This window comes from Adelges cooleyi, unplaced genomic scaffold, assembly GCF_023614345.1.
Source record: "Adelges cooleyi isolate 19-005CV unplaced genomic scaffold, UGA_ACOO_1.1 ACOO_flye_CR_arks_rails_tigmint_CR_PRNA_41, whole genome shotgun sequence".
Taxonomy (NCBI): Eukaryota; Metazoa; Arthropoda; class Insecta; order Hemiptera; family Adelgidae; genus Adelges; species Adelges cooleyi.
This window is the reverse complement of record NW_026096090.1, coordinates 522,219-540,160: the sequence shown is the minus strand read 5'-3', so window position 1 is coordinate 540,160 and position 17,942 is coordinate 522,219. Positions and strand designations below refer to the sequence as shown.

The 17,942-nt window shown below is 28.9% G+C and overlaps 3 protein-coding genes across 4 annotated transcripts; 2 read left to right on the top strand and 1 right to left on the bottom strand.

The window, feature by feature from the left end:
* Positions 1-681: 681 nt before the first annotated feature.
* LOC126841980 (coiled-coil-helix-coiled-coil-helix domain-containing protein 1) lies at positions 682-1,047 on the bottom strand. Its single transcript, XM_050578815.1, has one exon. It carries the CDS (start codon positions 1,045-1,047, stop codon positions 682-684), a length of 366 nt encoding a protein of 121 aa, XP_050434772.1.
* A 595-nt stretch (positions 1,048-1,642) lies between these two features.
* LOC126841992 (vigilin) lies at positions 1,643-14,457 on the top strand. 2 transcript variants are annotated; one of them, XM_050578828.1, is made up of 24 exons: positions 1,643-1,758; positions 3,577-3,883; positions 4,770-4,985; positions 5,199-5,405; positions 5,494-5,709; positions 5,970-6,153; positions 6,238-6,368; positions 6,425-6,593; positions 6,656-6,768; positions 6,950-7,103; positions 7,187-7,365; positions 7,434-7,565; positions 7,630-7,776; positions 7,974-8,129; positions 8,207-8,557; positions 8,718-8,936; positions 9,017-9,235; positions 9,337-9,466; positions 10,028-10,182; positions 10,268-10,396; positions 10,853-10,963; positions 11,374-11,574; positions 11,671-11,901; positions 12,437-14,457. In XM_050578828.1, exons 2-24 carry the CDS (start codon positions 3,650-3,652, stop codon positions 12,686-12,688), a joined length of 4,236 nt encoding a protein of 1,411 aa, XP_050434785.1. In that variant the 5' UTR covers positions 1,643-1,758; positions 3,577-3,649; the 3' UTR covers positions 12,689-14,457. The 2 variants fall into 2 exon arrangements, with proteins under 2 accessions (XP_050434785.1, XP_050434784.1); XM_050578827.1 differs by lacking the exon at positions 1,643-1,758 and adding an exon at positions 1,794-1,955.
* A 1,539-nt stretch (positions 14,458-15,996) lies between these two features.
* LOC126841994 (vigilin-like) lies at positions 15,997-17,858 on the top strand. Its single transcript, XM_050578831.1, has 6 exons — positions 15,997-16,179; positions 16,331-16,537; positions 16,626-16,841; positions 17,100-17,283; positions 17,370-17,500; positions 17,557-17,858. Exons 2-6 carry the CDS (start codon positions 16,376-16,378, stop codon positions 17,695-17,697), a joined length of 834 nt encoding a protein of 277 aa, XP_050434788.1. The 5' UTR covers positions 15,997-16,179; positions 16,331-16,375; the 3' UTR covers positions 17,698-17,858.
* The last annotated feature ends 84 nt before the right edge of the window (positions 17,859-17,942 follow it).

The window sequence follows — 17,942 nt, the reverse complement described above, 5'->3', positions numbered from 1 at the left end:
TTACTCATAGACAAAATAATTTAAATTAAAAATAATACCATGAAGCTAATACAAATTAACCGGTAATTTAATTGACATGATCGAAGTATATTAAAACCACTTTTTTCTTAAACATTGCCTATACAAAACTCCTTAAAAACTAACTGCATGCAATCCCCTTATTAAGTGTTTCACAATTCACTTAATCAGTTTTTTTTAAAAGATATTTTATTTTACGACCATTTTTACCTCTTACCAACTAAATAGGAAATTATTGTTAAATTGTAAATATTTTTTTTATAGTTTCCACTATTTAGAGTCAATCATCAGCCTTAAAAATTCTTGAGTCTTGAACAGAAATTGTACGCATGATTAAAAATGAGTTTACTAGTGCATATTTTATTCTTTGACACAACAAATCCTTAATGCTTTTGGTCAATAACTGCAATTATATATCTCGAAAAACTTAAGTAACACTTGTGGTATTAATATAGTTAAGAAATAAAATATTATTTTAGTTTATAAAGTATAAACTCTTTACCACAAAAATAATACTCTGTGAGTAACTGATTCATACACATAGAAACATAATTACATACAAATATATAGTAACAGCAAAATATTATTAACATTTTTTTATTTAGTTGAAAAGTTATAACTGAATATGTTCTTATTCTCTAATACTATTACTAGAGGTAATAATTAAGGATTAGGGAATTTTTTTAATAGGTGATTTATTTCTCTAGGGGTAAGATTGTATTGTCCTGTAGAAATAGTTCCTTCTTGCATGGCTATCTTTCTTGTGTGTTTATCCACTTGATGCTTTTTGGCACAGGTTTGAAATTTAGATATTTCATCCAAGCACACACCTTGGTCAAATTCGTTTTTCTTGAAACATGCAAACATAATAGTCATTTCATGTACACAAGCGCGTTCCTTAGATCGGTCTCCTTTGCCAGAAACACTGTTTTTTAACTTTAATGGTAACAGTTCTTCAAATTTTACTTTGTTCGGGTTTTTCGTATATTTTCGCATATCACGAAATTGCTGGATAGGACTTAGGCGCATTTTGTTTATAATGAAAAAAAATAAACACTCAAAAGTAATAAATATGTAATTTTTAACCAACAGTAACTAATAAGTATTAACTGTATTCTTTTTTATTCAATCGAGTTAAAATTTCATTTAATATGTAACTTTTTATTTCTGAAAAATCTTATCAATCTTTTAAGATAACCCACTATCATAAATAATCTATAAAATTTAAGGTTAGGTAATTATTACCGACGGGCAATTGCCAATATGGTAGGACGACGTGTATGCTTAGAACAAACATACTTTACCATGAATTTTGTTATTTTACAATAATATGTTGTACTTTCATGATATGTATTTCACGGTACATACCGGTATTTTACAAAGCTAGCTTTAATCTTGTTGTCGAAACGAAAATGCAAATGTTAATTACTATTACTTTTTAAGCGCTTAGACGAATCTTATATTGGACGTAATGTCGTTTTATCGCTTACCCGGTGGTTCCAACTGAAACATAATACTTGATTGTATAGTATACTTGGTCGAATTTAAATAGCGTTTTGATGTAACGCATTATAAGACAAAAAATGTAATTTTAATTTTAATTTTAATGCGCACTCAATGTATTTTGAGTGATGAATGCGCGATAAATGTATTCAATTACCGAGCCTAAACGTCACTACGGGAAACTACGGTCAATAAGGGAACTTTTAATTTTCCACGACTTGGCTGCATTGTGAAAAGGTGAAAAATATATAATAATTCCCTTTTTTTATTTTTCCTACATGTGAAATGTTTGATAGCGGTACAGCGGCTGCTCTTTAGTTAGTCAAAATCGTTTCGGTTTTGCTTCAAAGAACTCGTTGTTTTGTTTATGTTCACGCGTTCCTAATCCTGACTGATTATTTAGTTCTCACGGGAAGCCAACAAACGTAATTTCAGTAAGTCTTACAAGCATACTTTAATCGGCATAAATCATAACTCTGGTCATTTTAATAAACCTCATGGCACACGTCTTGTCGGGGGGTTATGTGCGATTATTCAACACAAGTGTGGTTGACACGTCGACTTATAAATAGGCTTTCCACGAAATCAAACGACGTCGGCTTTTTAACCCTGGACCCCATTTGTGTTCCTTCGCGTCCAATTTCGTTAACATTTATTTGGTTTCATTAACGTTCTTCATGACCTCTTCACGTTTTCCTTTGCCCAGGGTATTACATTTACAGCACTGTAACGCTCATAAATAAAGAAAATGTTCGCTCTCTCGAGCAAATGGTTTTAATAAATTGTATGGTGTTCGTCCGAGGAACCAGAAATATACATAGTTTACAATTGATTGAAAACGGCGTTCTTTACAACATATATTTATTAATATTATTATTTGAATTATGATTTTATGAAATTGGTACTTCGGGTGTAGGTGTCTACTTGAAATACAATGTAGTAACAACATAAAGTACTAAATATTAATAAGGTAATTTAAAATCGTATGAAATGAGATTAATAAATTAAATGTTTGATTACAGTATTTTTTTTTTAACACTTACGATGCCAAAATAATAGTTTAGGCTGCTTGTCTGAGACTAATTTTATTTTTCTTAAACAAGACTATATTTTATTACTCATTAATTGCACTAACCCTGTGTGGTACATATTTAAATTTTTATTTATTTAGATGTTTGATTACATAGGGTGTCCCAAATAGAAGGTTCTTTTTTTAAATTGGTTTAAAAAAACACTTTATTTTTCAAACAAATACAAAAAATAGGATATGAACAGTTTCAGTATGACCTCCAGTATACGTATGAAAAATAATATCATTCAAATGACCCCTCTTGGCTTGTTGACAGGCTGTAATGTGACAAGTCAGGTGCCCGGCGGCCTGGGGTGCAAAGACGCGCATTGGCGCCTGAGTCGGTTGGGGCGGTGACCAACCAGCCAAAGTTGCGGTCGCAACTGGTTACTTGGCTCACCACATTAAAGCCTATCAACAAACCAAGAGGGATCATTCGAATGATATTATTTTTCATACGTAAATCAGAGGTCATACTGTAACTGAACATGTCCTTTTTTTTTTGTTGAAAACTAGTGTTTCTTAGCCAATTTGAAAAAAGCGTTCTTTTTGGACCCCTGTTAAAAATACTATGTTTAAAACATCTGTAACAAGAGAACAACTTCTTAGTTCTGCTTCTGTAATATTAAGTAGTCCAACAGTCAAATAAGTTTATTAAGTCATATGCTTCTAACATTGTGAGTACACAAGTGATAGACATGAAATAAAATAATTTTTATAAGTCTGTAAAATTAACTGTTGGTTCTTGTTATGTGGATAAGATTGGTTTTAAAACATAATTTAGGTAACGCTGTGTCCAAACAATCATTACAATTTTTAAACATTCTAATGGTATAGTTTTTTTTTTTTTTTCAAATTAGCAATGGACTAATTCGTTAGGTATATTACAAAATGATACATTTTGGCCTTATTGTAAAATTAATTTTATAAATCGGATGTTTTTATATTATATATTTTTAAAATTTATAACCATTTTTTTTTTACAGTGTTTCAATAAGGAGAGACTACTGGTACTCGTTTTATTTGGACTAAACGTTTGGTAAGGAAGCTATAGCAATCATGTTGGAGTTACAACAAGACATCCCTAAGTTGAAAAGTGAACGTGCAGTGTCTAACAACACTAGCCAAGAAGATGGGGGTAATGGCGGTAATAGCTATGACCTCGTGTTTCCGGCTTTACCGGATTCCAAGACAGTAGGTTCCAAGAACATTGGACTCAATGGACATGTTGCATCTTTGAACCCGCCACAAAAAGGATGGAGTAATAAAGTTCGGATTTCAACTGTGAATCAGGTAATTAAAAAAAATGTACATTTAATTATAACTATTTATTTAAATAATTAAAAAAAAGGTTATATAAGATGTATTAAAAATATGGAAGCAGAAATAGGAAAATGAGAAGATAAGACTAGTATGAGATCTATAAAGTTTGTGGATAAGGTATAATTTGAAATATAAATAATTTAGTAGTAAAGCTAAAATAGTTACACTATTTTGATGGATAAGAGAAATAGGCAGAACTACAAAAGTGTGTAAGTCGAATTTTGGTCAAAATTGACTAAGTACGCTAGGATGTAGTCCAAGGCATCTAGCACACCTTGAATAAATGTCTAACTCGTTGGACCAACAAAAAAACTTTGAGAGAGAGATGTGAATTATTGTTATGGCTATTGATTAATGGCATCTGGTCAAAGTTTAAAATCGCTCTCCTGTTAAATCACTGAAATAGACTTACACACTTATTCACAGTTGTTACAGATACATATATATGAAAATTGTATTTCCGTGTTATAAATGTGCACTAGTTTTTACAATATCTTTTTTAACAATTTATGAATAATTGTAAAACAAATGGACAGAAAAACTGTTCTTTGACATATATTTTATTTGATCAAAAACTTGGTGATCAAATAATGATTGACACATTAATTTTTAATTGTGTGAATTGTGATGGCCGTGTTCGTCATCTTTTTAACTTTAGAGGTTTTTTTTAAACCTATAAAATTCTAGTTTTTAAAGTAAATTTGTTGAACTAACATCAATATAAGAATTTTGTAAAAAAAGAAAACTAGTAGATGCTAAAACCACCCTGCGAGAGACTATGTAAAACAATAATAAGTGAAAAAACATTTATTAAATGTTTTTAATTTGTATATTAATTTTGTTTTAATTATTTCAGGTGTTCACTATTTCTGTTCAAGACCGCAAATCAGATAATAGTGAAAAATTTGGCGAAGGAGAATCAAAACGTATTTGTAGCCAAATCACAAGAGAAACTGGTGCCGAAATTGAGATTTCAACTTCTAAGAACATGAATTTGACCTTTTTGGTGAGAGGTAAAGAAGCTCATGTCTTAGAAGCCAAACGCAGAATTATTGCAAGTTTTCAAACACAAGTAGGTTAAATTTGACTAGGTAATGATTTGCGTACAGTGTATATCTTTTTGTGTTGATATTATTAACGCACCATGTTATATTTGTTCTGTTATGAATATTATATTGTCAGTTAATAATAGTTATATTATTATTTCTGTTTTTTATATTCATTTTTTTTTTTCATTATAGAATAACTAAATATTTGTATATTTGAATAATATTTTGTCTACTAGGCTACTAGTGCGGTGCCAGTACCAAAGGAGCATCATTGTCAAGTGATGGGCAAACAGGGAGCTCGCCGTAAGGAGATTGAACAACGAACTGGTGCACGTATTCAGATGCCAAGTATTCAAGACACATCTGATATTATAAATGTTACTGGAACACGAGATGCTGTTGAAAAAGCAGTTCAGGAAATTCGAATGATTTCAGATGAGTTGGTTAGTTAGTTATTTTATCAAATTTTTTATAAGTATTTCATAAAAATGTTTATAGTCACTAATTTTGAAAATCATGTTTTTAAAACAGTCGAAGAAAGCATTTGAAAGAATTGAAATTCCAAAGATTTACCATCCGTTCATTACTGGAGGACATAATGAAAATCTCAACAATTTAATGAAAGAAACAGGTGTCAAGATCCATGTTCCACCACCATCTGTGGCTAGAGATGAAATAACAATTGCGGGTGACAAGGAAGGAGTACAACTGGCTATCGAGAAGATTAAACAAATTTATGAAAAAATGGTATGCATTTTATATTGGTAATAAAAGAAAAATACCTTGTAGAGCTGTGGTGATTCAATTATTCGGGGACCTTTTAAAACAAATTGCCCTAATTGATGGACGTCGCACTAAAGATTTGAAAAGGTCGTGTGTACAATTAGGCTATAAATAGAATGTTTACATTGGCTTAAACAAAAAGTCCTAAATTTTAAACTTGATAAATTAATTAAAATTAAATTAAATAATAACTATACAAGTAAGTACCTATTTGAAATCTTTAGGAAAAAGAATCTGCAACAGTTTTCGTGGAAATACCAAAACAAAAACACAAGTATTTAATGGCACAAAAAGGAAGTGGAATTCAAGATATATTATTGGAAACAAACGTCAGTGTTGAAATGCCTCAACAAGATTCTGACAAGGAGACCGTTACCTTGAGAGGCCTTTACAAGGATTTGGGCACTGGTAAATTATTTTATTTTAAATTAAATATATGAATGCAGTACAAAAGGGCTGTATCCACAATAATCATTTATATATATTTTTAAGGATTAACTAAGTTGTATGAAAAAGCCAATAGTATGACTTCGGAAGCAATTGAGTGCCCAGGATGGATGCACAGGTTTTTAATTGGCAAAAATGGTTCTAACTTAAGGGAATTGATTGAAGATAATGAAAAAGTACTTGCACATGTTATTCCTATTCAAATGCATACTTTATTTATACAATTTTTAAGGTCCATGTTGAGTTTTCTGATGACAACAAGATCATTGTCGAAGGACCTACAAATATGATTTCCAAAGTCATTGATTCTTTGAAGAAGGCTATTGATTGCTACGTTTCTACAGAACTTGTTGTTAACCCAAAATTTTTCAAACACATTATTGGAAAGAATGGAAGCAATAGTAAGTTTTTCTATAAAAAAAGTTTTTAAGAACACAGTGTTTATATATAAAATATGTTACAGTCAACCGAGTGAAGAACGACACTGGCGTACTTATAAACATATCGGAATCTGACAACAGTTCGAATATTATTCGTATCGAAGGGCGCAAGGATGGAGTAGAAGCAGCTAAAAAAGTAATTTTAATAATAAATTAAACACTGTTTTTAAATAGAGATACACTTACAAAATCATTTTGTATATAAATAAACCAAATACTAAACATATTAGACATACACTTTAGATGTGTGTCACTTTAAAAACGAGATAGTTAAGACACTCTATAATTTGATATTTTCACGTTATTTTGATAACAAGGAATTACAAGAAATGATTTACAAATTAGAAAATGAAGTTGAAAAAGAAATAACCATCGATCAACGTCACCATCGAGCTATAATTGGTGTAAAGGGGGAAAATGTTCGTGAACTGCAAGAACAATTCAATGTACAAATCACGTTTCCCAGTTCAAGTAAATAAACATATACCGAGACCAATTGATTTTGTTACAAGTGTGTAGAATACATTTAATTAGTTCCAAATAATTTTGTTTAGTTGAATCTAAAAGTAATATAGTAAAAATACGAGGTTTGAATGAAGACGTTACAAAGGCATTTAAATCGTTGGCAAAACTGGCAAAAGAACTCGATGACTCTAATTTCATAATGGAAATTCCCGTCTTTAAACAATTCCATAAACTTGTTGTTGGAAAAGGAGGATCCAATATTAAAAAGGTGATATATTAATTTTAATTTAGTTATTCTTTAAAAAATACTATTATATATTGTAAATATGTCATTAGATACGTGAGGAAACGGATACTAGAATTGATTTGCCACGTGAAGGTGAAGATAGCGATACCATTAAAGTTATGGGCAACAAAGAAAAAGTTTTGATTGCTTGTGATATGATAAAGCAAATTCAAAACGAAATGGTTTGTTTTTTTGATTAATTTTATTAAATAATCATTAAATAATAATCATGTTTATTATTTTTAGGGAGATATCGTATCAAAAGAAATCGTGTTGGGAAATATGAAAGTTCGTAATGTTATTGTTAATTTGGGTAATAAATTTATTCAATCTATTAAAGAAGACTGTGGTGGTAATGTTACACTAAAATTACCAGCAGTTAAAGGCGACAATGTAAGTATGCTATGAAGAACAGACCTGGGCATTATGTAAATACATAATAATTACTGTAATAAAAATGCAAATATTTCTTGTTTTTTATTTAAAAAAACATTTAAATAAAAATACATCCAATTCGAATCCAACAATTAAAATTTTAATTTTAATTATAAATATTTTTTGTTTAAAATAAATTAATTCAAAATTTGTAGACAATAGTTATTAAAGGACCTGAAGATGATGTCGAAAATGCCATTTCCCAAATTCAAACAATGGTAGATGAGGTCCACAATTATGTCATTGATATAAAAGTTAAACCAGAATTTCATAAATACTTAATTGGCAAAAAACGATCCAATGTTAAACGGGTAAGATCAATTGAGAACAGTAGTTAGTTGAAATTGTGTTACACATTGTGCAATAACATTTTTTTTTAATGAAATAGATTCGAGAAACTACTCACACTAGAGTTATTTTCCCTCCCGAAACTGATTCTACTAATGAAAATATTACTATGGTTGGCAAGAAAGAAAATGTGGAAAAGGCCAAACTGGAATTGGAAGCCATGATTGTTGATATTAGTAATGTTGTTGAAGACCGTGTTGAAATAAATGAAAAATACCATAAGAGTTTTGTGGCCAAGCGAGGCGAGTTTTTGCATAAACTTGAAGAAGAATGCGGTGGTGTGAAAATTTCATTCCCTAAACCTGGCGCCGGCGATAAAGTCATACTTAAAGGAAGCAAAGCTAATGTTGCTCTTGCAAAACAAAAGTTATTGGATCAAGCCAAAGTTTTGGTATGAATTCAATATTATTTAATCTTTTTTTTTTTTTTAATTTGATATTTCTTATTTAAGATTTCTTTCATAACTGTTTAAATGAATTTTAAATATTTGTAGCATGGTTTTGATGATTATCTTTTCCTTTACTATGAAATTAATTATGAAAATATTTCAGGAAAATACTGTTCAAGTTGAAGTTAATGTTGATCCAAAGTATCATCGTCACTTTGTTGCAAGACGCGGTGAAATCATTAATCGCATCATCGACGATTGTAATGGAGTATCCATAACATTCCCTAAAGTGGCAACAAACGATAGCATTGTCATTATTAAAGGAGATAAAAGTAACACCGAAGAGGCAAAACGAAAAATAGAAGAAATTGTTAAAGATTTGGTAAAGATAAATTAATTTTATGTTTAAAAGAACAATCAAATTTGTTTGTAAGTTACTGACATTGTTGTTTTTAATTTTAGGAAAATATTATTGAAATTACAATGGAGGTTCCTCCAAAACATCATCGACACTTTGTTGCTCGCCGTGCTGAAGTAATCAATCAGATAAGTACTGAATATAACGGTGTCACTGTAACTTTCCCTCAAGTTAACTCAAACTCCAGCGAAGTACTGATTAGAGGACACAAAGATTACGTGGAAAAAGTGAAAAAGAAGATAAACGATATTGTTGTTGATTTGGTAATTTGTTTTTTTAACTTAATGCGTAGTATATACAAATACAAAACATTTTTTTTTTTAAATTGTTTTTTTATCTGAGTAATTTTGTAATTTTCTTTTAGGAACAACGTGTTACGCTTGAAGTTATCATACCACAAAGAATACACAGAATATTAATGAGGAATCGAGATTTATTAGAAGGTTTAAGAAGAGACTTAGATGTCTGGATCAAGTTCCCCGATAGACCATCAGGTAAATACGCTTTATATTGAGTTAGGCCTGTGTTTGACACCAGCACACGTGTTTTTATATCATATGTATAAAAATATGTTATTCGGGTATATAACATACCAGATATTTTATGTGCATGATATACGCACCCTGTTTTAAAATGTGTGTTTGTTATGATCCATATAGAGGGCTCGTTGTTCCCATATTTGTAGTGTATGAAAAAGTGCACCATAACGCATCAGGTGTGAAACGGGTCTTGGAAGCATTGTTTAGCAACTTCCCATTTGCCAATAAGTTCAATCAGTAGTAGTTTAGCTTTGTTGTTTTCAAAATAACAACAAAAAGCATTATTGATACTAAGTCATGTAATTAATAATGTCATTTGTTGTAATTACATCTTCTTAGTTTTCCTCTTTCGATATTATTTTTATTGCAGTGCTTTTTTCTTAGACTTATGACCTCGCTGCGCACTTTTTAATGTCTATAGATGTTAGTCGTGTATATGGAAATAAATAATATTTGCGTTTTAAATAAGAATTTGATTAGTATAGTTTTTTTCATTATTATTCGTATTGTTAACAGAAGACCAATATAACCGTGAACAGGAAGATATAAATGGGGAAGAAGACGAGAATCGAGCACCGAGCATTAATGACGTAGTTACGATTTTTGGAAAACCTGATAACTGTGAAAAAGCTAAAAAGACTTTAATTGACAACATACCTAAATCAATTGATGTGAGTCAAGTGAAATATAAAAGTTATTAAATAGATTAGATTACGCCTTTTTACTTAATGATTAAATCTAATAATTATTTTTCAGTTGAACGTACCAGCCGAGTATCATAGAACACTGATTGGTACTAAGGGAGCTACAATCAAAAAACTTAGTGAAGACTACAATGTTCAAATTAAAGTTCCAAATCAGGAGCAGAATGCTGATATTATTAAGGTAATTGTTTTTTATTTACTTCTCATAACTACTTTCGTGTAGGAATGTAACATAATTACTAGTATTTTTGACAGTTATATAAAACACATTACATTTATTATAATAAATATCATGTTTTTTTTTTGTTTCTGTAATTAAGATGTAAATTATAATAAAAATGCATTTTTTTATTTTAAACTTACTAACTTATAAAGACAATTTATCACATTTGTACAATGTTTAAAAAAAATATATTTTAAAAATTGCATAGAATTATAATATATCAATTTTTTTATGACAGTATTCATTACAACTTAAATTTATTATTTTTTCGAGTACATTTTACATTTTCATTTAAAAAATCATAATAGGTGATTTATCATTCTTTTGTTGTTTTTTTATGTGTTTGGAGTAGTTAATTACAAATATATATATATATAATTAAATATATTAACATTACTACCAATGTTTATTTAGATTACCGGGGTACAAAAAGACATTGACGAGGTTGTGGCCGCTATTCAAGAAGAAATGAGATTATACGATGCTGATAAAGAAGATAGGCAACTACGTTCATATGAAATTCAGGTATAGGAAACAGAATTAAAATACTAAGTTCAATTATTAGGCCAAAGATAGTATCATGCATTGATTACTTTTAACAAAGTTGTTTTATTATAAAATAAATAACTTTAAAAGTTTGAATCTTTATAATTTTTTCCTTTTAAAAATTGTTTTCTCAAGTTATTATTTACGCTTTAATTGTTCACAATAAGTAATTTTATTGTGTGTTTTGTCGATCACATCATCAAAATATCAAATATAATTTGTATGATAAAATAATTAAATATTTAATTGTTTTATAATATATGTATATATTATATATACACCACAAGTGTTGTTAAGGTTTTTTCTAGGTGGTTTTATGAATTTAATATCATATCTATATGCCTATAAGTCATGTATCTATGTGTAAGCAACATATTTATATTTTTCAGATGGTTATCGAACCTGAGTTCCATCCAATGATTATAGGTAAGAAAGGAGAAACAGTTCGTAATTTACGTAACAAGTATGGCGTTCAAGTAAATCTCCCGAGGCGGGGTGAAGGTAACAACGAAAATATTGTAACAGTCGTCGGTTATAAGGAGAGTGCTGAACAAGCAAGAGACGAAATTCAAGAAATGGTCGATAAACTTGTAAGTTCCCTTTGTTATCCATTTGTTTGTTATGAATGTCACTTTTGAGTTATGAAGTTGATTTTAAATTTAAAAAAAAAAATAACATTTTTACAGAAAAACGTTTACAAAGAAGATGTTTACATTGACAGTAGAGTGCATTCGAGATTAATAGGTTTCCGCGGACGTAATATTTCACAATTGATGGACCAATTCCATGTCGATATCAGATTTGCAAAATCAGACAGTAGCAACCCAGATTTAGTCACTGTTTATGCACGTGATGACGCAACACAAGACGATGTCCTGGACTGTGTTGATCATTTGGAAATGATAACACAAGATTACGTAAGTTTTTTTTTAATTCTCAAAAATAACTGGTTTCAGAAAAATAAAATAATAAAACAGAATCCAGAATCTTCGGCTTATATTGTAATAACCAGAAAAATGGATTTAATTAATTTCTTCAGTAACGTCCTTGGTAATTTTACAAATTGTTAGTTGTTACAACAAACAAAGTTGATGAAAGTAGACTCCGGTCCATTTGGCCAGTTATCACTTTATTTTATCTTTTCTATCTTTTATACTACAACAACCCTAAAAGTTAATATATTTTTTTAATTCATAGTTAATTACTTAAAAATTAAATAATTATTTATTAAATCTGAAAAAAAAATTAAGATATAAATAATTATACTTTACGTTGCAATTGTTTATTTTAAATTATAGTATTCTTAATAATATCGATTGGAAAATAAAATCTGTTTTATACAAATTTCTAGTAGTAATTTAAAATAGTTGACACAATAAGAGAGTATCTTGTTAAACAAGGATACACCAGACAATCAGTATTTATGTTTTAATAATTTTTACTTTTATATAGTTGGCCGACTTCTTAGAAAACGAAGCACGTGCAAATTTGAAGCCTAAGGCTGATAAATCTGTCCCTAATGGTACGTCTAACCATAAATCCCAAGGTGGCGGCCCCGGATTCGTCATGGGTAATGGAGCACCGTGGGAAAAAGCTCACCCCGACACAAATAGTACTAGAGACTTTCCGTCGTTTGCTGGGATCGCCAACAATGCTGGGTCTGATAAATCTTCAGCGCCTAGTTGGGGAAATGGGCGTCGCTAGTTATATTTTCAATTCATTTATATAATTATTGTTTCCAATTATAAATTTTTTTGATATTTTATAAAACAATACATTTTTATAGTGTCTGGATGCCACTAAGTTGCAACTATTATTCTTCTTCTTCATTAAAAAAAAAAAAAATTACAACTATATATATATATATATTTTAAGAATAGATTAATGTTTTTAAAAAATGTTATATTAAATAATAAATACTAAATAGTTATCATTAATTAATATGTATTTATATACATATATGTGTATATATTTATTTATATGTATACAACTATAATAGTCTAAGTATAAATAAATATATACATACATATATATATTTATATATTTAAGAGATTTTGAAACATTAGATGGAAAACATCTATATTTTCCGGGCTGTGAAGAAAAATATGCTGTAAAAAAAAAAAATTATAGATTGTAACCATTTTGGGGGTCTCATTTTTTCTTGTGTCCGCTATGTTCTTTTTTTAACAAATTATTATTAAACATAAAAAGTGGAAATATTTTAGTAATATAATATATGGTGTATCATATATTAATGATTTATTATTAAGCCTAAAAAAAAAAAAATGTTAACATATTTGTTATATGCTTTGTTTGTAGTGTTAAAATTATTTGTTTAAAAACAAAAAAATTAAATATTTTTTTTTGTTTAACAAAAAGTTTCCGTATTTATAAAAGTGATTACTAAATATTTTTTTTTTTGCTAAAATTTGAATAATTTTTTATGTTTTTCTCTTTTTATATACATATTTGCGCAATAAATGTATAAAAAAAATGGAAAAGAGGCCTGAAAATAAAGAGTTTTGTAAAGTTAATATTACTTGGTTCAAAAATATTTGTTAATTGTCTGTTTTATCTTTTTTTTTTTATCTTATTCTTTTTGTTTTCTATTCATTTTTTTTATTAATATTTTATACAATTTTAATAATTCAATTTTTTTTTAATTTTTATAAATATTTATATATTTTTCTCTTGGTAATCTCAGGCCTCTGCAGACAATGGCATGTAAAAATCGACTTATTTGTTAATAATTTCGAAACGATGGCCCTCCAGGTAATTTTATGAATGAACACTTTTTTTAATCTACGGTCTATGATATTTTGTATTTGTTCTTCTTTTAAATAGAGATTTAGTATTTAATATAGTAAATTCAGGGAACTCGCAACAATAATAACATTACTAATATCGTTATTATTTTTTTTTTTAATCAAGTAATTACTTAATAAAAGCGTACAGTTACCAGTTTCCCACTCTTAGACTGCTCAGAAAAATTTAATTTTGAATAATTTTTGTTAGTTAAAATTGTTCAATTTGTATTTTGTATAAAAATACTTAAATGTTAAAAAAAAAAAAATGTACTAAAACATGAAAAAAAAATTGTTGAAACTGATATAAATCGAGTTATCTTGATTTTAAGTATTTTATTTAGGTTTTTTTTTTAACCTGATTTAAAACCATTAACGTATTATCACTTACCTCGGATTTGTCATTTGTTGTATGTTACATTAAATTATTTTTGACCATATTTAGATCTATTTTATATGTAATGTATGAGTTATTTAGAAAAGGATTATAGGTCGACGTAATTATTAATTTCACCATCCAAATGTTCTGTATACATATTGGTTTTCTACCTTTTTCTTTGTGTGCAAACTCGGTATATAATGTACTTTGGAAACTGTATAAAATAATAATAAAAAATAATGTTCAGGGTTGAATATTAATAAATTTGCTATTTATAGTTATTATTAATATTTCTTGTTTTTTTTTTTAAATCGTCACATTGCTTAAATCCTACATATCTCCTAATCTAACAAACTATAATGCGCTTGAATTAGTATCTGGCAAAACTATTGCCTTTGGGCACTAAAGTGTACTGCACAATAGGATTTAATGAAATCATAGGAACTACCTCTAATTAGAAAATAACTGTTACAATGTCGACAAAAAAAAGTAGTAGATAATATCCCAAAAAGATTCAACCTTTTTTGTGCTTTGATTTTGAACAATAGTATCGAGAGTTCAATGCAAAACCATCAGCAGCCGCTCAGCCAAGACAAATGTGTAAAACAATTATTAAAGTAAATATTATTTATATTTTAGGATGGCCGTTCTTTTTTAAGGCAGTCACGATTTTTTTATTTCACACCATTTTTCGGTTTTATATGCTGTTCAAGTTTTACATGGGAATGTATACTTTACCCGTGTGATTGCTATAGGAACTCAGTCAACAAAATGTTATGAAATCAAAGCGCTCTCTAACCCAACTTCGTGCAACTTTTTATTTTTTATATTATAAAAATATATTGTAAACTGTTCACATAAGCATTGAAATTAAAATGTTTTTCAACATTGGGCAGTGGGCACACCTATTTATGTGTTGATATTATTAACGCACCGTGTCTTATTCGTTCTGTTATGAATTTTGTGTTGTCAGCCAGTAGTAGTTATATTGTTATTTTTGTTTCTGTTTTTTTTTTTAATATTCATTTTTTTCTTCTGAAATTACTAAATAACAAAAAGCCAGTTTATTCATTACCTGTTGACTGTTGAATCACTCACACTAGCAACCTAGAATTAGAAACTGACTACGGCCAAAGTGTAAATTTACCCTATTTTTGGTGTTTTTCCTTAAAAAAAAAAAAAAATTGACTACAGATTTTTGAGAAAATTGTATAGTTCCATTTTAAATCTACGTTCGGTCTAATTTTCAAATCTAAATCTCTAAAACTTTGCTGGAAAAAGTGAAATAAAGAAAAAAATTCTATCCCTTCTAGGGGAAAAGGTTTATGATATTTTTTTGGTTTGTTAATGTTTATCATAGTACTATATTTGAAGAACAATTTATATAAATTTGGACCTTTTTCGACTATTTTTAAAAAAGTTAGAGCATCGTAATTTTAAGTTGAAAAATTTGTAAATTTTTGGGTGTTTTTCTCGATTTTGATGGGGAAGGGGTGACTTTTTAAAAATTTTGGCCCATTAAAGTACCTTCTAATGATTTCTGATCTATAGAGTTGCTACACGAAGAAATCGGTTCAGCGGTATCATTGTAATAACAATACTACCTTCTCAGCTCCGTACCGAAGCTAAAATGTAATGTAATAGTATGTTTAAAAATTATACACAAATTTATCTTTATGCAATTCATAAGTGAGATGATATAAATATTAGACTTTTCTCCGAAACTGACCGACCAAACAACTGACCGACTACCGACCGACCACGATACGAGATAGTTAAGGCATTCTACTAATTTGATATTTTCTTCTTACTTTGATAACAAGGTATTACAAGGTATTGTTCGCAAATTGGTAAAAGAAGTTGAAAAAGAAATAACCATCGATCAACGTCATCATCCAGCCAAAATTGGTGCAAAGGGAGAAAAAGTTTGTGAACCGCAAGAACAATGCAATGTACAAATCACGTTTCCCGGATTAAAATTTAGGAAACTGATAAAAGGAAATTTTAAAAAAGTATTTTTACATATTATTCCTTTTTAAATGTATACTTTATATTTTCATTTTTACGGTACATGTAATAATAGTTTAATTATTATTTTATGTTTTTTGATATTTATTTATTTTTTCATTATAGAATATTATATTTGAATAATATTTTGTCTAGGCTACTAGTGCAGTGCCAGTACCAAAGGAGCATCGTGGTCATGTGATGGGCAAACATGGAGCTCGCCGTAAGGAGATTGAACAACGAACTGGTGCACGTATTCAGAAGCCAAGTTTTCAAGACACATCTGATATTATAAATGTTACTGGAAAACGAGATGCTGTTGAAAAAGCTGTTCAGGAAATTCTAATGATTTCAGATGAGTTGGTTAGTTAGTTATTTTATCAAATCTTTTATAAGTATTTCATAAAAATGTTTGTAGTCACAAATTTTGAAAATCATGTTTTTAAAACAGTCTAAGAAAGCATTTGAGAGAATTGAAATTCCAAAGATTTACCATCCGTTCATTACTGGAGGACATAATGAAAATCTCAACAATTTAATGAAAGAAACAGGTGTCAAGGTCCACGTTCCACCACCATTTGTGGCTAGTGATGAAATAACGATTGCGGGTGACAAGGAAGGAGTACAACTGGCTATCGAGAAGATTAAACAAATTTATGAAAAAATGGTATGCATTTTATAATGGCAATAAAGGAAAAATACCTTGTAGACCTGTGGTGATTCAATTATTAGTTTGTACTGTCCCAACTTGCCCTAATTGAATGACGTCGCACTAAACATTTGAAAAGGTCGTGTGTACAATTAGGCTACAAATAGAATGTTTACATCGGCTTAAACAAAAAGTCCTAAATTTTAAACTTGATAAATTAATTAAAATTAAATTAAATAATAACTATACAAGTAAGTACCTATTTGAAATCTTCAGGAAAAAGAATCTGAAACAGTTTTCGTGGAAATACCAAAACAAAAACACAAGTATTTAATGGCACAAAAAAGAAGTGGAATTCAAGATATATTATTGGAAACAAACGTCAGTGTTGAAATGCCCCCAAGAGATTCTGACATGGAGACCGTTACCTTGAGAGGCCTTTACAAGGATTTGGGCACTGGTAAATTATTTTATTTTAAATTAAATATATGAATGTAGTACAAAAGGGCTGTATCCACAATAATCATTAATATATATTTTTTTAAGGATTAACTAAGTTGTATGAAAAAGCCAATAGTATGACTTCGGAAGCAATTGAGTGCCCAAGATGGATGTACAGGTTTTTAATTGGCAAAAATGGTTCAAACTTAAGGGAATTGATTGAAGATAATGAAAAAGTACTTGCACATATAATTCCTATTCAAATGCATACTTTATTTAAACTATTTTTAAGGTCCATGTTGAGTTTTCTGATGACAACAAGATCACTGTCGAAGGACCTACAAATATGGTTTCTAAAGTAATTGATTCATTGAAGAAGGCTATTGATTGCTACGTGTCTATAGAATTTGACGTGAAAGTTAAAAACGAATAAAATTGATTTTTGAACCAGTCTAGGCGGTATAAGCAACATATTAGTTTACTAGAAAAATGAGAAGGTTATTAAACCCGAATTCCATCCTATGTTTATTGGTAAGAAAGGAATATTATTGTAATTTATTTATTGTACACAACCATTTCACACGATAATTTTTTAAGTGGTTATTTTTAAATTGTTTAATTTAATTTAAACATTTTCTCTAGTAAAAATTTAAGTAAATTACATTTTAAAAATATCAT